General features: G+C 37.2%; 9 protein-coding genes across 9 annotated transcripts; 4 read left to right on the top strand and 5 right to left on the bottom strand.

The window, feature by feature from the left end:
* Positions 1-414: 414 nt before the first annotated feature.
* On the top strand, positions 415-2,829 carry PKNH_1227700 (aminopeptidase P, putative; the record flags this gene model as incomplete). Its single annotated transcript, XM_002260295.1, has 1 exon — positions 415-2,829. One exon carries the CDS (start codon positions 415-417, stop codon positions 2,827-2,829), a length of 2,415 nt encoding a protein of 804 aa, XP_002260331.1.
* A 2,048-nt stretch (positions 2,830-4,877) lies between these two features.
* PKNH_1227600 (iron-sulfur cluster assembly protein ISU, putative) lies at positions 4,878-5,390 on the top strand (the record flags this gene model as incomplete). The annotated part of the gene is made up of 1 exon (XM_002260294.1): positions 4,878-5,390. One exon carries the CDS (start codon positions 4,878-4,880, stop codon positions 5,388-5,390), a length of 513 nt encoding a protein of 170 aa, XP_002260330.1.
* Positions 5,391-6,390: 1,000 nt separating this feature from the next.
* Positions 6,391-7,095, bottom strand: PKNH_1227500 (ribosomal protein S11, mitochondrial, putative; the record flags this gene model as incomplete). The annotated part of the gene is made up of 1 exon (XM_002260293.1): positions 6,391-7,095. One exon carries the CDS (start codon positions 7,093-7,095, stop codon positions 6,391-6,393), a length of 705 nt encoding a protein of 234 aa, XP_002260329.1.
* Positions 7,096-8,635: 1,540 nt separating this feature from the next.
* PKNH_1227400 (6-phosphogluconate dehydrogenase, decarboxylating, putative) lies at positions 8,636-10,057 on the top strand (the record flags this gene model as incomplete). The annotated part of the gene is made up of 1 exon (XM_002260292.1): positions 8,636-10,057. One exon carries the CDS (start codon positions 8,636-8,638, stop codon positions 10,055-10,057), a length of 1,422 nt encoding a protein of 473 aa, XP_002260328.1.
* Positions 10,058-11,093: 1,036 nt separating this feature from the next.
* Positions 11,094-11,633, top strand: PKNH_1227300 (conserved Plasmodium protein, unknown function; the record flags this gene model as incomplete). The annotated part of the gene is made up of 1 exon (XM_002260291.1): positions 11,094-11,633. The coding sequence occupies one exon, from the start codon at positions 11,094-11,096 to the stop codon at positions 11,631-11,633; it is 540 nt and encodes a 179-aa protein (XP_002260327.1).
* A 1,341-nt stretch (positions 11,634-12,974) lies between these two features.
* On the bottom strand, positions 12,975-13,433 carry PKNH_1227200 (conserved protein, unknown function; the record flags this gene model as incomplete). The annotated part of the gene is made up of 1 exon (XM_002260290.1): positions 12,975-13,433. One exon carries the CDS (start codon positions 13,431-13,433, stop codon positions 12,975-12,977), a length of 459 nt encoding a protein of 152 aa, XP_002260326.1.
* A 1,527-nt stretch (positions 13,434-14,960) lies between these two features.
* On the bottom strand, positions 14,961-17,947 carry PKNH_1227100 (protein phosphatase PPM3, putative; the record flags this gene model as incomplete). Its single annotated transcript, XM_039114155.1, has 9 exons — positions 14,961-15,659; positions 15,863-16,032; positions 16,255-16,320; positions 16,481-16,510; positions 16,776-16,844; positions 16,984-17,039; positions 17,202-17,222; positions 17,395-17,438; positions 17,840-17,947. 9 exons carry the CDS (start codon positions 17,945-17,947, stop codon positions 14,961-14,963), a joined length of 1,263 nt encoding a protein of 420 aa, XP_038969816.1.
* Positions 17,948-19,643: 1,696 nt separating this feature from the next.
* Positions 19,644-21,689, bottom strand: PKNH_1227000 (MFS-type transporter, putative; the record flags this gene model as incomplete). The annotated part of the gene is made up of 2 exons (XM_002260288.2): positions 19,644-21,457; positions 21,665-21,689. The coding sequence occupies 2 exons, from the start codon at positions 21,687-21,689 to the stop codon at positions 19,644-19,646; spliced, it is 1,839 nt and encodes a 612-aa protein (XP_002260324.2).
* Positions 21,690-23,150: 1,461 nt separating this feature from the next.
* Positions 23,151-24,071, bottom strand: PKNH_1226900 (protein tyrosine phosphatase, putative; the record flags this gene model as incomplete). Its single annotated transcript, XM_002260287.1, has 3 exons — positions 23,151-23,366; positions 23,556-23,610; positions 23,806-24,071. The coding sequence occupies 3 exons, from the start codon at positions 24,069-24,071 to the stop codon at positions 23,151-23,153; spliced, it is 537 nt and encodes a 178-aa protein (XP_002260323.1).

Genomic DNA, 24,071 nt, shown 5'->3' with positions numbered 1-24,071 from the left:
TGCATAGATGCCATACGTATTAAACCGGTATTATATATATTTTCCGAGCCTAGGTCGGCCAGAGTCTCAACTCTACATAACGAAGTTGCTCTGGGCTTAGCTTTTTGTAAAGAGTCACGTCGGCATCCTTTTTCTTACGGCACTTTTTTTTTTTTTTTTTTTAAATCTACGTTTACACGTTTTATGTGCATACAGCAGCGTTCCCCGCGAAGGATTGACGTATATAGTTAATCTGGGGGTGACAGTTGGGCGACCAAGCAGATGAGCTACTAAGCAGTTAAGCTTGTCCGTACTGGGGTACCCCCCGCATTAGCATACACCTCCCTCGCAGCGACCGCTGACCAAACCGGGGCACCAACTCGTGCACGGTACCTTACACCACCCACTTCTCCTCTCCCACCCCCCTTACCAAATATGCGTATGAATTCCCTCTTTTACGCCTTTTTTTGTTTAATGGTATTCCATTTAAACATTTTTTACAAGGGAACAAGGGTTAACTACGTTTCTGCCTACATCAGCTCCATCCACAAGTACACGAATTACGGCAACGTAGGAAGTAACATAGGAAACAACGAAGGCAATAACGGAGGCCATAATAACCCTAATAAGATCGACAATCACAAAATAAGCGCCAACGAAACATCTAACAGATCAGCTGCCTCATACTTCAAGAAAAAGTTCCCACAAATTTATCAGCAGAACGGTGCAAGCGTCCCCAGCGCGGTGGGAGATTCTACACAGACTAGCGAGAAGAAGGAATTTGAGAGAACCTCGCAACTGCAGCAGGAGGCAGAGGAACCTAGGCAACAGCTACAAGAAAGTGACAATCTTGAAGAAGATAAAGACAACATGGCAGCTCCCATAGAAGAGAGACTTGCAAACCTGAAGAAGGTGATGCAAGAAAATAACATCGATGTGTACATCCTAATAAATAGCGATGAACACAATTCAGAAATAATAAACGACAAGGACAAGAAAATATATTTCCTGAGCAACTACAGTGGAGCTGACGGTATCCTAATACTCACCAAGGACAAGCAAATTCTATACGTGAATGCACTGTACGAATTACAAGCAAACAAAGAATTAAACCACGACATCTTCACCTTACGAGTTAGCAGAATTACCAACCGAGATGAAATATACGAAACAATTGCATCCCTTGAATTTAACAATATTGCTGTGGATGGAAAAAACACCAGTGTCAATTTTTATGAAAAACTAAAGGGAAAAATAGAGTCCACTTATCCAGAAAAAAAAGTGGAAGAAAAAGTTATTTACGGAAAAAATATGAACCAAATTGAAAAAAATGAAAATATAAACTTCCTAATTTTAGAAAAATCCTTAGTAGAATTAAAACAAAATGAAGTGAATAACAAGCAGGTCTTTATACATGACAGATTATATAACGGTGCATGTGCAGGACAGAAATTAGAAAAATTTAGACAAGCATTTTCCTTCGACAAGAAAAATGTCGATAAAATATTACTCTCAGAGTTAGACGAGATTGCTTATATTTTAAACCTACGTGGATTTGACTACACATTTTCACCTCTGTTCTATGGATATCTCTACTTCGAGTTCAATAGGGAAAAGGACGAATTTGGAAAAATGATTCTTTTCACTGTATCGAAGAACCTCTCCCCAAGTTCCATTAGACACCTCAACACAATTAAAGTGGATGTGAAGGAGTACGAAACCGTAGTTGAATACCTAAGGGACAATGTCTCGTCGAAAACGATGGCACTCACCAAGGCAGGCAATGAAACAAGCGCAGTTCATACGAACCTCTCCGAAGAATTTGATTCTCAGAAAAAATACGAAATTTCCTTAAGCCCATATATCAACCTAATGATATATATGCTTTTTAATAAAGAAAAAATATTGCTGGAAAAATCTCCCGTTGTTGACTTAAAGGCAGTTAAGAACGACGTCGAAATAGATAACATGAAAGAGGCACATGTGCTAGATGCATTGGCACTTTTACAATTTTTTCACTGGTGTGATGAGAAGAGAAAAACTAAAGAGTTATTTAACGAAACAGAAATGTCCTTAAAAAATAAAGTAGATTATTTCAGATCCACCAAATCAAACTTTATCTCCCCTTCCTTTGCAACCATTTCGGCCAGCGGACCAAATGCTGCAGTTATTCACTACGAAGTTACTGAATCTACAAATTCGAAAATCACGCCAAGTATATATCTCCTTGATTCAGGAGGACAATACTTACACGGAACCACAGATGTAACTAGAACCACACACTTTGGAGAACCCACAGCGGAAGAAAAGAAAATCTACACCCTAGTACTTAAAGGACACCTACATTTAAGGAAGGTTATATTTGCCAGCTACACGAATTCTATGGCCCTAGATTTTATTGCACGAGAAAATTTATTCAAACACTTCCTTGATTATAATCATGGAACTGGACATGGAGTAGGATTATTCTTAAATGTCCATGAAGGTGGATGCTCCATAGGACCAACAGCTGGCACTCCACTGAAACCTTATATGGTACTTTCGAACGAACCCGGATTCTACCTTGAAAATAAATTTGGTGTCAGAATCGAAAACATGCAATTTGTAATTAGCAAGAAGAAAACAGACAACACAGAGTTCTACTCCTTCGAAGATTTAACTCTCTATCCGTATGAAAAGAAATTACTTGATTATTCTATATTGACGACTGAAGAAATTAAGGACATCAATGAATACCACGACAACATTAGGAAAACACTCCTCCCCCGATTGAAGAAGAACCCCTCTGAATACGGAGAAGGAGTAGTCAAGTACCTCATGGATATCACCCAACCGATTTCGATCAACTAGGGAGCAACAACAGGACCGAGAGCTAGAGTGGAATCTTTCTTCACAACGGAAAAATTTTGAGAACGGTTTCACAAACGTACGTGACCATCACCGTTCATATTAACTCCCTCTTTCGTCCCGTCCTATATTTTTTTTTTTTTTTTTTTTTTTTTTTTTCTTTAATTCAAACAAGTGTCATATGTACAATTTTTTTATGTACGAGAAAAGCGTGAACATATTTTTAAGGAGAATCCATGACCAACGGGCACCGTGCGGAAAAAAAAGAAGAAGAAACACATGCACCATTACAAATGAATTGACCGACGTAAGTGCCTTTTAAATATGTATTCACCTTTGAAATCTGAGTTATAGAATTTTTTTTTTTTTTTTTTCATTTTATTACACCTGTGTGCATCTTAGACTTGTTGATTCCTTCCTTGCGTGGAAAATCATACTTAACTGAAAGGTAAAAACAAATGTGGGTTTCTTTCCCGTTGATGATATATAAATGTATGAACATAAAATGGGTGCAAAGTAGAAGAGTGGGAGGTGGAGTTCTCCCACTTTGCTACGCACCAGATGGTGTAAATTAAACATAACGTTATGCGTCTTTACTGGGGCGAAAAAATGACACCCTAAGTTGCCAACTTTTTTTTTTTTTTTTTTTTTTTTTTTACACTTCAACATGTGCTTCCACGAAAGGGTATTTTTATGTCTACAATAAGGGTGTTCCTTTAGGGAGGGAGAAGTTCTATTTTTTTTTTTTCTCTCCCTTTAAAAAGGGGGCAAGGCTGCTTTAGACAATCAGAATTTGTCATATTTGGTATTTTTTCCCCCTAATGGTTTTTCATTCACTCGCGTGAGGAGGATCCTTCTCAGGATAGCAAATTTGAGAGATTGTTTAGAAGAAAATTTTCGCTTTTCCTTTAAATCGTGAAAAGGATCTCCCCACCGTTGGGGGTCGCCGCGCTGAAAAATGCTCTTTTTGTGTGACGAACAGGAGTGCGTCTTTTATTCTTTAAAAAAAATTCATATGAGCTGAGGAAAATTACATATATATTTTATCATATTTCTCATTATTTTTGTTCCTTCCCCCCTTGTACCCTTTATGTATAACACGGCAAAATGGTGTCATAATGTGAGTAATACAATCCACAGTTTTGTAGACATGCGCGGTCTCTTTTCGCGTTATTTTTATTTCTTTCCCTCTGCATGCACATATAACGCTTTATAAAATTTCACGATGCGCTGATGCGATTTTCCTTTTTTCCTTTGACACATTTTGACCCCTTCGACGAATACGACTGGATATGTGACTTCGTACCATTTGGCACCATGTAAGGTAATGTGGCACGTCAACTTATGATATATAATGAAATTTTATCGTGATTTCTTTTTTTTTTTTTTTTCCCTCTGCAGAAATGCGGATTGAAATGCATCCTTGTAAATTTAACTGCTCGCATTTTTCCACATGGCATTTTTTATTTTAATGACAAATTATTTACAAATAAATGCCATGCGGTCGTTGGAAAAAAGGCGCTTTTGCTTAAAATTAACGTAATTTTTGTATTTCCAATTTGCCTCTTTACGTTTTTCATTATCTTTCTTCTTCCCAGAAAATGGAAAGCTTACAATAAATATATATATATTTTTTTTTTTTTTTGTCCCAATTTTTTTTTTCCTTTTTTTTTCAACATCGAGATAGTCTTTTTTTTTTTTTTTTTTTTTTTTTTTTTGATGAATTAATTTCGCGTTCATTTTTTGCCAGCAGTTCAGTTGCTTATATATTACAAGAAAAAAAACAGAACAGTTTTAAAATTTACGAAAATGCTATTTTTAAATTGTAAAGGAATGTTTCTTAACCGTTTTCTTCTTTTTTTTTAAGGGATAACCCAGTTATTTATATTTCATTACATAATTAATTAACCACCTGCTTTGGGAAGAAGGGGCGATGTACTTTATTGCGCATTAGCTAAACCGGGAAGAAGAAAAAAAAAGAAAAGAATTTTTTTCCCCCTTTGAGAGATAAGAAGCATTTATCTCCATTTCAATTGCAATAAAATCCAACTATGATGGCTACTTTCCTTTCGCTGCTTTGCAAAGGAAGGGGGGGAGCCTTATCCGCGGCGGGAAGAGGATCCCTGTGTTTACCTTGTGTAAATCGTAACATCCTGGAAAATGGTTGTTACCCATGTGCAGCCCGAAGCTACAGTGATCATGTGAAGGACCATTTTAATAAACCCAGAAATGTTGGATCGTTTGATAAAAATGAAAAAAATATTGGGACATCCATTGTAGGTAAAGCATCATGTGGTGATGTCATAAAATTACAATTAAAAATCGAAGACAATGTGATTAAAGACGCACGATTTATGGCCTTTGGGTGTGGCTCCGCAATTGCTAGTAGTTCTTACGCCACTGAATTGATCAAGGGGAAGACCATCGACGAAGCGCTCAAAATTAAGAACAATGATATTGCTTCCCACTTAAGTTTACCTCCAGTCAAAATTCACTGCAGTTTATTAGCGGAAGATGCAATAAAACACGCTATAAAAAATTACAGAGAAAAAGTGATAAATTGATTAACCACTGAATGGTGTATTGCGCAAGTGTAACCAGAGGAAGGGTCAAATACCAGAGCATGCTTTCGTATGACATGTGAGGTACAACAACAGCTGAATTGTTTCATTCATAATATGGGGCTTTAAGAAGGGCGGAAGGTTCTTGTTTTCCATTTTGTTAGCCCTTTTTTCAATCCATTTGTGAAGCAGATTTTTAAATTCAACGCAGAAGACAGATGAGCACATGTCACCATCAGTGAAGTGCTCAACATTCACAAATGACACTTTTTTAAACAAGACGTGTAAGACAAAAACACAACGGAGAGAGAAATGCCTTTGTGTATTTTTCTGCATATGAGGATGTATGTGAATTATGCACATTACAACTGAATGCTGTAATTGTTTTTTTTTTTTTTTTTTTTCGTTTTTCTGTAATATATTGAAGTTGCCTATTTTGGAGCTACCCACTGACGTATATACGTGGGTATGCGTATCCATGTGACAGGAACTCACCTTTTTTTTTTTTTTTTTTTTTGCTTTTTCGTGTCCTTTCAACTTTTTTATTCATTTCTTATAATCGCAATTTGGTAAAACAAGTTTGTAAAAAATTTTAATTTTTCTATTTCAAATCAATTCATCACAGGGGCAAAGTTGCCGTGAGGTGCTATTTCAGCACGTAGCCTTCTGTTATGCTTATCTATATATTCCACTGGGTCAAACGATGAATTCAACCACCGGTATACCCCAAATAGGTTAAAAAAAAGATAAAAAAAAAAAAAAAATGATGACAAAATTCATCCTCGTAAAAGAATCAAACCATTACCGATTTATTACGGAATGGTTATAGTTTTCTCATCTCGTACACAAGCATATGTAAAATTTTTGGACGGGGCATTATTTTACAAAGACGGACTAACTGTTAAAACAGGATTCGTGGGAAATGTTACCGATTGGTTATGGAACATTGTATGTTTGTACAGATAAATACCTATGCATTTTTTCTGCTGAGCTAACCCTTATATTATACACGCCTTCTCTTCCTTGGCTTGGAGGCATTTAAGCCACACTTAGGCAATCTAGGCTCGTGAATAATTTGTGTAATGTTTAAATTGTTGGCATACATAGCTTGCAAAACAGTTTCTACTCTCATGATTCTTCTAAATTTTATATCGATACTAAATATGCCCAGCCTCCTACATTTTTTGGCGATGTTTTCTCCTATTCTGTAGGCGCATCTTTCACTTTGTTGCAGTGTTTTTGTAAAGCCAACATTTCCTGCAAAGGATCCAAATACTGTTTTGTAATTTTTACTTTTGTTAACAACCTGAATATGGACATTATTTTTCGATGTAGTAATTACGGCTCGAAAGGAATCAGTAGGTTCTATAATCAGATTATTTTTGTCCCTATCGATGTTGTGAAATTCTTCTCTGTCCCCAAATAATTTATATCGTCTTTTATGGCCTTGGCAATTCTTAAGGGTCTCTCTCGTAATGTTTTTTTTTTTTTTATCCGGTTTTTTTACAACTTCTTTCAGATTCGTTATAGCCTTCACAGCATCCTCCGATAGTGTTGTGTAACTTTTGCTTGGGGTAATGGTCCCGTTTATTAAACTCCTTTTGCATAAAAGTGAATTACTACTTCTGTTGCAGCACCATGGGGAGATCAGCTCCTTGAAGGTTCCTAAAATGGCTCCTTTACGTAGGGAAGAAATAACTTTAATCATTATTAAATGAATTTATTTCGGTACTTTTGGATCCGATGCCTCTTTGTGTGTACAAGGGGAGGACACCAATCCACAGAAGCGCTTAGGAGGATCTTTCCCTTTGTTCCTTCATCACCTAGCAGCTGCTCACTATCCTCATTTACGTAAGCGGTTACATACTTCACCTTATGCCTTTTTTTTTTTCTTCTTCTCCAAAAAGGATCGCCAATTTCCACACGATGCACCTATCTGTGCGTGTCACTTGGCACTCTTCTTCAAATTACTGCGATGCGAAGCTTTCTCCTCCTCGTGGTGCCTAACCATTTGCCCGTGTTAAGTGTATACATTCATATGTGATTGCTTATGTATAAGTTATTATAAAAACTACAGCCGCAATTTTTTCGTGGAATATGGAGGAAGGGTTGATGGCCGCTGCGCCAGTCGGCAAATCCAAAGGAGCGTTGCTTCCTGTTTGTTCCTTCCACATGGAAATGTGCAATTAGCGCGATCAAGACTTCCACATAGGTGATCTCTTACTTTTTTTTTTGTTGTACAAGTACACAGTTGCTACCTTACATAGGAGAACCTGTGCATGTGCAAAGCGTGTACTTATATTCCCCCTGCAACGACGCAAAAAAAAAAAAAAAAAAAAAGTGCACCCAGGGGAGAATTTTTGCAAGGCCACATTTGGGTAGCATATGGGCGCCGTCATACATATGGTCACGTGTTAAGGGGGGGAAGGTCATAATATATACACCCTTACGTGTGGATCATTTTTATTTGCCTTCTCTACATGGTTAAATATATCCCAACATATTCTCTCCTATGATACGGTCTCCCACATTTATAATTCCCCGTAAAAAAATATATCTTTTGTGGATTCTCAAATAGTAGCGCGTACCTCATCGCGGCGTTGCTTATTGCCCTGGGCTGGGAAAAGGAACCGGAGCCGCTGCATCACGATGATCCCAATTCTTACACTCTGCTTCCGAACGAGGGTAGGCGCAAAAATAACCTTGCCACAGGGAATACGTTTGCCCCCCTGTCGACCCACTCGTCAGTGAAAAAAAATTCTCACAGCAATTCCATCTCGTGGTAAAAAAAATACGAATGCAAAAATAAAAAAAAAAAAAAAAAAAAATTTTGCAATTGTTAATTATTCCATTTAGTGAACCAACAAAAGAGGCAAACTGTTATGTCAGTGTTATTACGTAATAGAGAGTTATCCAACCCAAGGCAACAAAGAGAAAAGCATACACTTCTTAACAACAAATATATAAAGAGAAAAAGTAGGTGCACCCATATATGTGCGTATTTATATGACCATATAGGCGCATCCCCGCGTGAGCATTCCGCGAAGGGGCAAGAGGAACAGGACAGCTTTTATCCTGCCACACGGAAGAGGATTTAAAAGGGCAAGCTTCAATACGTACGGAAACTGCCTCATTCAGGAGTCCTTTTTCCTCCCGTTCGGAGCATCTACCGTCGTGTGTATCTTTTCCCCCTATTTCCGTATCTACCACTTCCGCATCTACCACTTCCGCATCCCTGTTGGAACAAAATGGCGGGCACGTGTGACATAGGACTAATCGGGCTGGCGGTGATGGGACAAAACCTTAGCTTGAACATAGCGAGCAACGGATTTACCATTGGAGTGTACAACAGGACATATGAAAGAACGGAGGACACGATAAAGAAGGCAAAGGAAAGCAACCTACCCATTTACGGATATGAAACTTTGGAACAGCTAATAAAGAACTTAAAGAAGCCCAGGAAAATTATCCTACTGATCAAAGCCGGACCGGCCGTGGACGAAACGATTAAAAATATTTTAAAACATTTCGAAGAAGGAGATATTATCATTGACGGAGGAAATGAATGGTATTTGAACACAGAAAGGAGAATCTCAATTTGTGAGGAACACAAAGTTGAGTATCTAGCCATGGGAGTTAGTGGAGGAGAAGCAGGAGCACGATATGGATGCTCATTCATGCCAGGAGGATCTAAATATGCCTATGACCAAATTAAGGATATTTTAGAAAAATGCTCAGCCAAGGTAGGCACATCACCTTGTGTTACGTACATAGGACCCAGGTCATCAGGTAACTATGTGAAGATGGTTCATAACGGAATCGAATATGGAGATATGCAGTTAATATCAGAGAGCTACTTACTAATGAAACATATTCTCAATTATAGCAATGAGAAAATGTCTGATGTCTTTAAAAAATGGAATGAAGGAATTTTGAATTCTTATCTTATTGAAATAACGTACAAAATTTTGGGCAAGAAAGACGATTTAACGGATAAGCACCTCGTAGATATGATATTGGATATTGCTGGGGCTAAAGGAACTGGAAAGTGGACCATGTTAGAAGCTATCGAGAGGGGAATTCCATGCCCAACCATGTGTGCAGCATTAGATGCAAGAAATATAAGTGCATACAAAAATTTGAGAATAAAGGCAGATAGCCATTTCTGCAACGAAATGAAAGTGCGCAAAGTAGAGGGTGAAGATTTGAGCCATTATGAGGACGATCTGTTAAATGCTCTCTACTGTTGCAAAATCATATCCTACACACAAGGATTATTTTTACTGAAGCAAGTATCAGGAGAAATGAAATGGAATTTAAACCTTGGAGAAATTTCAAGAATTTGGAGAGGAGGTTGTATTATTAGAGCTGTTTTCTTAGATCGAATTACCAACGCTTATAAAAAAAATGAGAACTTGGACTTGTTATTCCTGGATGAAGATTTTGCTAAAGAAATGAAAAATAAACTTCCATCTTTGAGGAAAGTTGTTGAGGTAGCTACCAAGTCGTCCATTCCCATTCCTGCGTTTTCCGCTAGTTTGGCTTACTTCCAAATGGTGACCTCTAAAAATTTGCCACTCAATTTGGTACAGGCCCAGAGGGACTACTTCGGTTCACATACCTACAAGAGGGTAGACCGTGATGGCGACTTCCACACCATATGGGAGTGAATCTCTTCCCCGTTTATGCTTTTTTTTTTTTTTTAGCGCCATGGGCGTGACTGTTAAATTGTTTTAACCAAGCATGTACACATTGTTAATAATGCGGGAGGAAGCAAATAACCCATGAACACTCCCTTTACATTCTCTATTATTACCTCCCTTTATTTTTCCAAAAGCACATATATCTATTTTGCCATACTACATACATAACAACTACATGATTTTTATTCAAAAAAAAAAAAAAAAAAAAAAAAAAGTCAAATTAATGACAAATTATATTTTTCCATATGTGGGCAATGGGAAATGTACATCGCGGGAGATAAAATTCCAATTGCTAGGTAAAGTGCAACTTTTTCTCCCATGTGTTTAAAAAGGGACACACACAGGTAGGAACAAATGTTAGACTCATTACAATATGCTAGGCGGAAAAACGGTAATATTCATAAATTATATTTTCCAACCCTGGAAAGTACAAAAGGACCGACACTGTCGTGTTAAAGAGCGGTGAAAGGTTCCCAAGCATTGAAGTGGTTCCATCCCGTGTTGTACATACACAAGGTGGACGGAACTTGGCGGATTTCACTCCTTGGGGGCTATGAAGAAAAGAGGGAAATTCCCTTCGGCGAAAAAGAAAGTATCTCAAACGGAATGGATAATTGAGTAACGATATGCGAAAAAATTAACCATCCCTGTAACTTCCAAACTTGTTCATTCCGTCTATACGTATTCGCAAAATAAGTAAAACCCCACTCATGTGTTGTACACTTTTCCCTACTCGTTTAACTTTATCGAACAGTTTTTACCCTTGAAGGGAATATAACAAAAACAAAAAAAGAAAAAAAAAAAAAAAAATTCATCCCATTTACATTTTCGAGGTAGTGTATTCCTCTATAAATATTGTCTGTTCGAGTTTCTTCGCAAATTGTATTTCCACTCAGAGTCCTTCACCTGTGCCGCTATAGGAGCATCTTTCTGCGAGATATCCCGTATAGCCTCCTCAGGTACCGCAGCTGCTTCTGTCTATACTTGAATTTTATCCCGTAAAATGGACCATCTCGTATACTACGTCATGATGCAACACAACAGCATACAACCTATCATTGTGAGGCAACCACCTACCGTCATAATTCACACGCAGCCGAATCCACCTATTACTCTAGATTTGCCCCCACAAAATATCATCCTAAAAAATGATGAACCACAGCCTATCATAGTTAGACAACAAAATCCAAACATTATCATGGAAAAATCAGGCAACGAGTTTTCGGGCAATGCCAATTATGCCCTAAGTCTCAACCATCAAATGAACGAACTCACCTCTATGACGAACCTTAATACGGGAATTCCCCAAGGGATAAAAGAACCTCTAATTGGAGTTACTACCCCGGAAATGAACGAACTTACAGATCCTTCCTACATTTACTCTAATCAGTACCTAACGACTCAAAATAAATCTCAGCCTATGAACAACATGTATTTTACCAATGTCCCCCTCAACAATGATGGTAACTATTCCCCTTACAATATGAACCTATATGCGAATAAAAGGGAGGACTACATGAAAAGCACCCCTTCAAAATATTAAAATTCCAAAATGGAGGGTGAGCAAAAGAAAAAAAAAAAGGAATCTTATATTTGTTAACCTCCACGAATATGTCAGCACAGTGAACCACAAGTCGGAGGGAAAAAATATATAATGCACACATGACACCTTTGCACGTTTATGTTGTACAAATGAGGGCACATATAAATACACTCCATATTTTTATACACATGTATGGGCCCCTTTTCCCTGATCACACATAATGGAACATGGTGGCTCTAACCGCTTAGTCGAATATCTGAATAGATAGCCTCTTCAACACACACTCGGAAGAATGTCTAAAAGTGGGGCACACACAGGGAAAGCGAAAAAATTATTTCATAGCAGATCAATACAGGGAAGAAATGTGTGCCAATATATTTTTTGTCACATTTGTATTGAGAACATAACTCATTTGAATGTACCCAGTGAAGAATTTTTTTTTTTTTTTTTTTTTTTTTTCTTCCTCTTCTCTTTATAAACATTTTAGTTGTCGTCTTTGTTCGATCCTTTTATCGTTTTTCTCATTTTTGTGGTTCATATATATATAAAAAAAAAAAAAAAAAAAAACCTTTTAAAATTGTTTTTATTACACACAACTTTCGCTTAAAAAGGAATAGTTTTACTTTTTAATTGCAATCCTTGTGAAGTATCCCTGCACGAGCAGGACTCAACATATAGGAAAAGCTTCGCTTCGTATCATCTACGAAGCACAAGCACATTTGTGATCATCTCTCAAACAATTATCCTTTTAATAGAACGAAATTGGCAGATTTCCATTATAAAAAAAAAAAAAAAAAAAAAAAAAAAAAAATGAAAAACTGTACCTACAAATTTACATTTATGCAAAATTATGTTTTTACAGCTGCACAAAAAGGTATGTCATGAAGGGGTAGCGAAATATGTCTACACTGTGGCCAAGCCATGAAGGAAATATAGACACATAAAAGCTTTTAACCCTTTTCTTTAGAGGGCTCATTTATTCACTTATACTAAACTTGGATTTTTAAGCTAATATGAAAGTGTTCACAGTGCCATCTTCATCGTCGAACAGGCAATTTGTGAGCTCGGCGGAGAGGGGAACATGTACGTACCATTCGGATCTGCTGCATGCATGATTGTATGTCTATATATAAGCGGATATCCCCACGACAAGATGGAGGTAAAATATCCCGTAGAATATCCCATCCTGGATATTACTCCTGCGCCAATTTGAATTAGCTCTACTTGGCACCAACGTGGATTAATCTTGTAGTGCCACTCCTTCCACCCCCACACGTGTAATAGAAACATGCTTACCCATATCATATGCACATACGTAAATTTCTCCACTCCTTTCTTCATTTATAAAATATTTTTGTTCAAGGTGGTCATCATGGGGCGATTCATATCTGCCATCACGCCCTCTTGACATGCCTCGACACTCTGCACATAATTTGGCGCCGCTTCATTCTTCACGACTACATTAGGATTGGACTGCTTCACAAAAACGGATGTCGGCGGATTATTCTTGACTACGATGTTTGAGGGTGGCTGACTAAGAACCATTGCCGGTTGGGACTCATTCTGAACAACCACCGTTGTTGGCATTTGTACCAGAATAGGAGATGGTAGCAAATGGTTTTTCACATATACTGGGGGCAGAGGCTCGAAAAAGATTGGCTGCTGGTGATACTGCTGTATGTTTTCTTGGCATGCTTGAGGAACAATCACATTATGGTTGGGAACATACATTTGAAAGGGCTGCATTGGAACAACGTTTACTTTGTTGTCTACTTGGGGAAAGAACTGGAAGGGTTGCATGTTCGATACGGTTTACTGAGGAAAAGTGTTTTCTTAAACGTGTATATTCCGAGGTAAGTACGTGCAATTGTGCAAAATCAACGCGCGTGTGTGCAAACAAAGGGGGTAAATTTTAACAAGGCAGTTATGTCCTGAAGCAAAGTATTGCCAATTTGTGAAAAGTTTTAAATTGAACAAAAGCAAATTGGAGAAATCAACAAAATTTATAAATTTAAATCGAAATTGTTTTATAATAATACATTTGTACGAAACGGAAAAGGAAAAAAATGAAATAAATAAAATAGTTAATGCGAAAAAGAAGAAAATACAATTTTGGTCTTTATTAATTTACGACATCACTGCGGCAAGTAGCTAGCCATTTTTTTGCAAAAAAAAATAAATAAAAAAAAAAAAAAAAAAAAAAATGTTCATGCTAAAAGTGCATAAAAAATGTGCACACATTTGTACACAAATATGTACATACGCACGTGGAATGCAAGAACAACGCACTCTTCCCGCGAACATTGCAAAACTGCCAAATGGACAAGACGACTTGGTTAGAACCTTCCCACAGCGCTCACAAAAAACACACATATGGTTAACTGAGCGCTGTCGCTAAAGCTTATATAAATTGCAAATATGACTTGCTAATTTGGCGAGCAAATAGTTTGCATACTTAAATATATACATAGCCATTTTTTCTTTTTTTACGGCTAGCTACTCGACTTTGCAACTTTCTCAAAATTGACTATTACGTATGGCTACCGGTTTGGTAGTAATCACACGTTCGAAGGAAGAAGAGAAATCAGACAGGATTGTTAGGCACATGTAAAATGTATGAAGCAACAAAAAAGGACAATATAAAAAAAAAAAAATAGTGAGGGGTAAAACAAAGAGTGATAAAAAAAAAAAAAAAAAAAAAAAAAAAAAGAGGGGTCATTTCGTCCCCTGATTGCGTCCATTTCAGCGACATATAAAAGGGAAACAAATTAAAAATAAGAAGCTCCTTTTTTCCTCCTCTTTTTGGAAGCTCTTCAGATTTTTTCAAATGAAACATTTGGGGTCGCACACTCACACATAAATACCGTGTGAATACAATAGTGACCACTTTCTGCACAGTAGTACACTGGCCTTAGGAGTGTGTCACTATATATGGTTAATAAATTTAACCAATTAAAAAAAATGGAGACATGTTGGGAAGTGAGTAGTACGTATGCATGCGTACGTGGATCTTCAGATGTTCCTCTCAAATGTTAGAAGTGACGAAAGCGTGCCTTCACGCATTCGTCCCTCTACACGCTTGAAAGAATAAAAATTTCTGCACAAATGGGCGCTTACCTTTGGTAACATCCTTAAGAACAAAACTTTGCTCGAAAAATGATCAAACGTGAATGTTCCTCTCTTCTTTTTTCGAGCACACTTTTTCCTAAATACAGTAATGTGCATGTTTCTTCTCAACAATTACGTTCCCCCATGTGGGGTGTGCACCCATATGTAGAAACCCATTTGAGAATGCCTAACAAAAAAATTTGCTAATCTTCCCCCAATTCACAGCGTCTTTCTATTCCCCCCATTTGAACAATTCACCGTCTTTATCTTTTTGTCATATTCTCTAAAAAACTCCCTCATATTGTTGAAGTCGTTTTGATCCATGGCATTAAAAGAATTGTTGGTCTTGAGATCCTCTTGGAGAATTGGCAACGTCAAATATTTGATATTTTTCTTATTCCTCCTATTTAATATAATATGCGTATTTTTATTTTCTCGCATTCTTTTTAAAAATGGCCCAATGGAACACCCCTTTTCTTTTATTTCGGTGCAGTATTCCATCAAGTTGTTAATAATATTCCTATCATTTATGTGATACTTATTTAGGAACCTTCCATAAAATTCATACTTGGTTACCTGTTCATTATGTATATAAATGCTCGGTACCAATTTTTCTCGAAAATGGAAACTCTCCACTTTCTCGTTAAAAAATTTAACTACTTGAATCGTTATGTTGTCCTTGGATCCAGACAACAACGCATAGTCTAAAATGTTAATCACAGCATCGCTTAGTGAGTACCTATTGACACACTCGTAGCTGAATTTGGCGACCTCACTCCATGAAAGCATTTCGAATATTCCATCACACCCTAATACTAATATGTCGTCGCAATTTGCGTAAAAAATTTTTATGTCTGGTATGCACGTGATCATCGTCTCGTGGGGATCATACGGAACGTTGTTCCTTCCTTTGTAGTTCTACAGAAGGGAAGTTGGGTTCATAAACAAAAGGGAGATACTCCTTATTTTTGCTAGCGATGTGGATGAACATGTTTCTATCTCTATATTTTTTTAAATTAAACGAGAAAAAAAAAAAAAAAGTGCACCAAAGAAACAATCGCTACTATTCCATATTTCTGCATTTTTCAAATGGGGTGACATATTCAGAAGCTGATACTTACTTTATCCCCAAACGATCTGGACACACCAATGTATCCGAGTATCCTTCCATTTTCCACAAATCCTCCAATTTTGTCGATTCTCTCCTTTTCCTTTTTGTTGTATGGTTTGTGATCTTCGCTCAGGGAGATGAACGACCCATCCTTCTTGATCAGCATTGCCCGAGAGTCACCTACAGTGGGTGTAAACACAAAGGGACCGGTAAGTATTGATAGTTAACAATTGATAGTTACTAAATAGTAACGAACATTTTAGCATTAACAAGAAGGCATTAAAGTGGAAAGGGCGTATGGAGGGTCATTGTCCAACGACGCGGCAACTATTTGACGTAAAAAAGGAAAAATATAAAAAGAGGGGGCAAATGTTGTAAGCTAAAAAAATTTCAGGGGATTACCTAAGTTGCAAATGTAAAGCTTGAAAACATCCTGGTTCATAACCTTTTCAATGATGGCAATGATGGCTGAAAAAGGCGATGTGGGCATATTTATGTGTTGGTCACGAAGAATATGAATTTTGTGCTAACCCTTCATGCGGCACATTTCGAGGAGGTTCCCATGGAGGCACACTTTTATGTTCCCTTATTTAAAAAAAAATAAATAAAATACTCTAATTTTTCTTACCTGTGGATCCACTATTTGCAAAATTGCTGTCTAAGAAATGGAGTGAATAAAAATGCGGAATATTTTGAAAAGTCTAATTAAATCGGATTTAAACCTCATGCCGATGGGACACGGTTCTTATGCACAATAATGTGTGCAGATAAATATAGAGAAAAAGATAACACCGTCCGTTGTTCATAATCATGGCAAAAGTGCGGTTCTTTCTAGTGGAGAAGAAGCAAACACAAATCTTTGCTCCTTTGTACACCTCTTTCCTTAACCCCAATTTTGGAGTAAATAAAATTCTTTTACTCACTTAAAATTTCGTTGTCCATCTGGATGCAAGCATCTGTTATGTTGCGGGCGTCCAACGTTTCACAGTTTCCTGATGAGAAAAAAAAAAAAAAAAATTGTTCTATGTAGTTGCAAACGTTTTCAAATTGGAATTTGGCAAAATGTGCAACAGAGAAAAATATTTTATGGTGAAAAATAAATTTAAGAGAATTCGATCCTTGCAAAAGCACCTATAAAATCCGCTATATTCCGAGCGCAGTATAAGGCTGTCTCTTTTCCTATATGACTAAATTGTGGGAAAACGAAATTTTGCATTTGATATTCATCCCAGGAATGTGAGAAGGGGGGAAAAAATAAGAGCACCCGCTGAGCATATGCTCTGTGCATTTGACGTCTCATTTGTGGAAAGAGCTGGATTGCCTCTCTTGTCCCTCGTCGCGTTTTTTACCCATCGAATATTGTGCACAGCCTTGAATTAGCGGAAGAAAAGTAAAACGGGAAAATGCGGAAATGTGCAAATATGCAGATGTGCGGCTCGGGCATAACACTCCCGCAAAACAAAAAATTGATGCATTAAATATAGAACACTCCTGGGAGGGGATGTCTAGTTATTAGATATTCCCAGGGATGTGTCATCCTACCTGCAGGAGGGGAAATTTTTGAGAGACGCCAAGATGACCGTTGCCTGGAAGTGGAGGGTGGAAGGAGTGTTGCGCCGGTGAGTGAGGACGCGGGAATCGATAAGTACACCTGCGTGTATCCCCGGCGTAACTCTTAGTGCCCCTTCGCAACGGTAAAACGAAGGGCGTTTTCATCGAAAAATGGGCAAACGTTAAATATGATTTAATGTCGCTTTTTACAGAGCAAAAAAAAAAAAAAAAAATGTGCAGAAGAAATGTTTATTTGGGTGAGTACTCTCATTTTATTTTGTTCTTTCACAGCGGGACAAAAAAGAAAAAATAATCAAAAATGAGACGACACAAGGATATAGTGTACTCTAGCATATCCCAGTGCAGGAGTGAGACACCCTTCTAGAATTATAAAATGTCCAGGGCACTATGTATCCCCAGGAAAAACAAGCCTTACATCTTCCTCCGTTGCGCGGTAGCCCTGCATAGTCCCAGCACAGACATGGGTGTACCAACTCACAATTTCAGACACCTCTTTTGTACTTATCAAATTAAATTTACGCATGTTTGCAGTTGACATGGGTAGGCGAGCATATTTCGTTGTCCAATCACGAAGGAGCCATGCATATTTACATGCACATAACTATACATATGCGCATGATAGGGAAAAAAAAGGGGGGAAGAATAAATGCCTCACAAATTGATCATATCTCCTTTGAGTAGCATATTAAAAATGTAGGACTTCCTTTTTTTTACCCCTTTTTTTTTTTTTACGAAACGGTAAAAATTCTATTTCTAAAATTGTCTAGCCCTTTCGTAAAAAAAAAAAAAAAAAAAAAAAAAAAAAAGGTAAGAAAAAGGAATAAGCGGTTATGTTTCCCCCTCGGGCATGTAAGTCTATGCCTTATAGTTGAGGCGCCTTTAACTCGGCAGTTCACAGGAGTGCTTCTTGTCTAGAGACAGCCAAAAATATATATACGTGAAAGCGCATATTTATGCATATGCATAGGTATGTATGAATAGGCAGATAACATGTTCCCCGTGTAACTTCAGCACAGGGTAATCATTTTAGATTTTCTTCATTCGCGCTAACATGCCAATTTTATAGCCAAACCAGTTGGGAAAGGAAAAATGAGAAATTACTTCCGCGCATAAGTGAACTGCTTTTTTTTTCTTTTAATGTAGAAATTGGGGATGGCCAACTTCGATCAAACTGCACGGAAGGGGGAGCTCCAAATTTGTGCATATTTTGTGAAGTTCCAGTAGTGCACACGCACACACATATATATATATGCCCGCTATGGGGGGGGGGGGGGTAGAATCTCCTTACACACTGTAATAACTTAAGAGGAAAATTCCTCAGATGGCTTTTCTTTAGCGATTATCCATGAGTGCATTATTAGTTTGTCCACCTCAGCATCTATTGGACGAAAATGATAAAACGGGAAAGCCTAGTTCCGTGAAGCAGTCATTTAGACCCTTTTTCTTTCAAGTAGCAAGTGCACACCTGTTATGATGCTACAGAAAAAGGGCGTAAAAATATATTAACTCCGCTTGTCGCATATTACGTGTCTGCTTTATGTGCGCAAAATTTCGTAACACATCTAAACGGTGAAGCGAAAAAAAAAAAAAAAAAAAAAAAAAAAGAGCGAAGAATTAAGTAAACATCATAGTGGCGTATCATAAAAAAACATGGCGTTATAGTCCAATTTAAAACATAAGAAAGATCTACTATCGAGTAGACGTAAGTAAAACAGAAGCGGGAAGAGTCATGCACAGCGCGTACGGCGTCAGTCCATTTTTTTTTTTTTTTTCTTTTTCTTTTTCTTCTCGTCCTTTCTAGCAAATGGATTAAAGAAAAAAGGGCAACACTTTATTCTGTAGGTATAAAAGGGAAGTGTTCAGTTCTGCGAAACAAAAATTGACGAAACCTTCACGAATATTTGGAAGACGTTCCAGTTGTTTAAAATGGTGGAAGGGGGGCAGCACTGTGTGCCCCCAAAATATAGTAAAATAAAAATATAATAATAAAAATAATTAAGATAGTAATAAATTTTAAAATTTCAAACGTTAAAAAAATTAAGCATTTTAAATGCGTTATATTCTCAGTTCTTGAAAAATAAGTTATTATCCGAAGATAAACACATAAAATTATTAGACCCTTAAATTTTCGAACAAGGCGTCGGTTTCCCCGTGCCCAGGCAGGGTTTCCAACTGGAAAAGAATTACGAAAAGAACAGAATTCCTTCTTAGGAAAATATCTAACACGTGTTGTAATTTGGCAAGTTCATTTTCTCTTCGTCAAAATGCTCACTATACTCATCACAGTAATTTCGGGAAAACGATTTAGACCCCCCCTTCCATGATTCCACTTTTTCGTTATAAAAGAAAAGATCCTTCTTTAGGTTATCCAAATTGAGTTTCCTGTTCAGTTCTATTTCTTGGTAGTCTTCTCCTCCTAGATGTTCTCTCATTTTGCGCATTACACAGGTGGGGATATTTCCTGGCTTTATAGGTCCCTCCTGGACTATGTTCTCCGAATCGCTGCTGCTTCCCCTTTGGAGGAAAGCATCTGCAGGGGGGGTCCCAAACAAGGGATCATCGCACTCCCGCTCATGGAACAGGTCATCAAATAAGTCCACAGATAAGTCGGCAAACTTATTTGTCCGGATTAATGTGTTCCTATTTAAGAGCCCACTTCTATATGAGAAGGAAATATTATTCGTAGTACCGGGTTCCCTCCTCTTCCTGTCCTTACCACTAATCGGTTTTAACCTTAGACCGACTAGCAGCATGAGGACGGAGAGGAAAAAGATCACAAGGGGTGTAGTGACATAGGTAGATATGTACGAAAAAAATGATATAAAAATTGCGCTAACGGAAAAGGAAATAACTTGGAGAAGAGAAGTACACAAATTGGAATTGATGGGATAAATTCTTATGGACGCCATTTCAACACATATTGGCTGTAACGGACCAGACCAAAATCCAATTAAACTTAAAGTGAGAATGATCAAAATCGGATGCCCAGTCAGATATAGTAAGACGCAAACGGACATAATCATGCATATACATATAAGGATTAGTAACTTAAAATGGGCACTATTAGCATTCAAACATACTATTGCACTTCCTAATATTGTATTACATATAAATAATGACCCAGCTAAGGAAAAGTAGTTTTTGCTTATCATTTTTTCTCTCAAAACTATAGACATATCTGCCGAAAAACTACTAATTAAACATTCTGAGTAACAAAATATAATTAAAATTTTTATAATTTCCTCCTTTGTTAATATATTTTCAATTTCGCCCTTCAGGTCCACTAAAAATCGTCTTAACTCTTTCAAGCATTTGGTTATTTTATTTTCGCTTATCCCTTCTGCTGGACTGTCCATACATAAGTAGCATGTATCAAAATTTTGATCTTCTTCAAGCATGCAAAAATTTGAATGAAATTTCATGTCGAATGATGATTGTGCGTTGGATAGCACAGAACTAGTAATCGTTGGAGGGGGGTTATTCTCAAAGCACAATGTTACCATCACACAGCCGATAAAGCTGGCCAAACAAATGTGACTCAGTAGCACTTGTATGTCTTTCTCATTTATTACCACTAAGGGGACATACAAATAAATTATTGCTGTACCTAACGCATTCGAAATTATAGATACGCTAGTAGATATGATTCGTTCCTTCTCTGGAAACCATACTAGGGAAACTTCCGGAGGAGCATTCACAAAAATTATTTGACCAATTGATGATAGGAATTGACCAAACATAACAACCGTTAAGTTCTCCCAGTATATGTACCTTAACAAACACCCCATGAACTGCAGTAGCGAACTGCACACCACGTTGCTTCGTAACGAACATTCACTTAACAAGAAGGACAGCGGGATTGAAAATATGGAGTATATAACCAGGTAAACCTGCGGAAATATATTATTCGAAATTCCATATAATTTGTACGTGAAGGTGCTTATTGGCGAGAATGTGAAACATATCAGGTTGTCTACCATGCAGCAGTAGGAAAAAAAAAACAACATCAGCCATCTTCGTTTGTGCGGCGCATCTGTTGGGGGGGGAGGGAACAAACGTTGGAGGTTATAAAAAAAAAAAAAAGAAAGAAAAAAAAAGAAAAAAAGAGAAATACACGCTAAATGTGCATAACCCATTTGTTAACAAAATGGGAGTATAGCTAGATCGTGCCGTGAGAAGAAATTCCCTTTAAAAAAATGGGCTTCACTTTTGGCCCATCATACATTATTTTCCTTTATACCTACTAATTCGTAGCGTCCTTTCATCGTTTTACGAATTGTGGGGAACGTCTACGCATGCAGAGAGGGAAAGAGAGCAAGTTTTCCTTTCGTTATTTCCATACAGTTGTTTTTTACTTTATTTGGAAGATATTCGACAATTCCGTATACGCACGCTATTTCGACAATTACTTAGTTTAGCCTTTACTTTCGTTATCCTTTTCGTTATATTTTTTTCGTATAATAAACAACATTCCGCTGTGCTTACAATCGTCTATCCTTTCTGTGGAAATTAATCGCCAATACTGAAAATTCCCCCCCTTCTCACAATCGGCATTTCCCATGCCGCCATTAATTGCACGTGACATAATCGTTCACCCACTATGTCGCTTCGCACACCCTCATCATGTGGCTTCAGACTACATAAAAAATGGCTGAAAAAAAAATGCTCAGATACCTTCATTATTGGCTAGCCATTTTGCATTTTTTTTTTTTTTTTTTTCTATATAGCTATTTTTTTAAGCACTATTTTGGCTATTTAGAGAAGGTAGAAAAAAAAAAGGGGGGGTGATGAAAAAAGCCCTCAGGGGCACAGAGTTGAAGCTAAGTGTATATACATTCATATGCATATTCCTACGAACAAGCAGACATAGACGTTTTCTGTCATACACTCATTTTTGAAAAGGCCAAGGAAAAGAAGGAGTGAAGTCAAATTTGTACACAGTGATAAACGCTTCAAAATGAAAAGACAAACTTACATTCAACAGGTTGACAAACCTTCCAATTATTTTCAGAACTATGCTAAACGGGCTACTACAAACAACGAAAGAACATAAAATGCAAAAAAGAAAAAAAAATATATATAATAAAAGATGAAAAGAACCTATGCAATTTTCCGTTCATGTTTACTTTAGTAAAAACATAATGGTCAATTATTAAATTTGCTCAAAAGTCTTATGTAACAGGAAGTAACACTTTAAAAGAGGCAAAATGGGAATTATAAACAAAAAAAAAAAAAAAAAAAGATGATCATAATTTCTTAATTTTTAATAATCGCACATGCATATTTTCGAATTTGGGTAAATTATACATTTCAGAAAAAAAGAAAAAGGGGGAAGCAAAGGTATAAACGAAATGTACTGCAGAGCCTACCATATACATATTTATATATACATACAATTGTAAGCCCTCCCCGAGAACAAATCAAAGAGTAAAGACGCACACACTCATTATTCATTAAAAAAGGAAAGGGGAATCTATTCAAATGAATAAAAAATAGGTACCCCCTTCTAACCTCACCTTTACCTTCATGTGAGAACGACCTGATAAATTAATACGAACGTGTGCATATAAGTGGACGCATGTGTACCCCCTCAATATGAGCGCTAACAACCCACGGTTAGCTGGAATTGGGAAAAAAAAAAAAAAAAAAATTAGCTTCGTTTCAACTGTAAGTGAAGTAGCCCATGATTAGGCACTACTCCAAATGACCACTGGCGAAACGAAAATCTACGTGGTGTTCTTTTTGCACTCCAGACTAAAATCCGCCTTTACGTTGTTGTCGCACATATGGGAGGTAAACCAGTTTATGTACTTCTTGGAGGAAAAAGTCATTTTGTTCTTTAAAACTTGTTCATAGTCACAGAGCTGCTCAATAAATCCAATGTTCGGGCAGATGGTCTTCTTCTCCATTATAAAGTTGAATGCTTCAATGAGGCAAAAATTCTGCACGGCAAAAAGCACAGATATAAGAACAGTCTCAAAAAGGAGAAGAAAAAAAAAAATGAACACCTTGCGGTAGACATAGTGCCAGTGTGGAACTTCCTGAGCGTTCAGAACTTTGTGAACACACGACAAAGTACAGCATAGAGGCGAGAGAAACATTGCAATATTCTTTTTCACAAAAACAAATACCTGCTTTCCCATTAGATAGGCTATGCACATCGTGGAAGATCTGCTGATCCCTTGGCTGTAAAAAAGGAGTGGTGCGAGTGTCTATTCACACATTCACTGATACGCAACCAGGAATACTCAACTGACCGACATGACGAGGGTAAACCAAAATGAATATTATATATATATATACACGTAGGTACATCTCCATGAAAAAGGACAAGAAGCGGAAAAAAAAAAGAAAAGAAAAAAAAAAAAAAAAAAACAGTACCAGCATGAGATGAGAACACCCTGCTCCTTCTTAACATATGAATGAATAAAATTATTGGATTCCTCAAAATAGGAAGATATTTGTTCCATTCCTATGTCTTCCAAATTAACTCGTAATTTCGCAAACGCACTTGGGACTTTATCTTCAGGGTACTCGAAATAAGTGCAACATATTACTAGCGCTTGTACGTTATTCTCTTTAAGCTTTTCAACATGATCTATGTCATCCCTGTTTCCCAAATATAGAAATGGTAATATTCGAATCAT

The sequence above is a fragment of the Plasmodium knowlesi genome, assembly GCF_000006355.2.
Source record: "Plasmodium knowlesi strain H genome assembly, chromosome: 12".
Classification (NCBI taxonomy): domain Eukaryota; phylum Apicomplexa; class Aconoidasida; order Haemosporida; family Plasmodiidae; genus Plasmodium; species Plasmodium knowlesi.
This window is presented reverse-complemented; position numbering and strand designations above follow the sequence as displayed.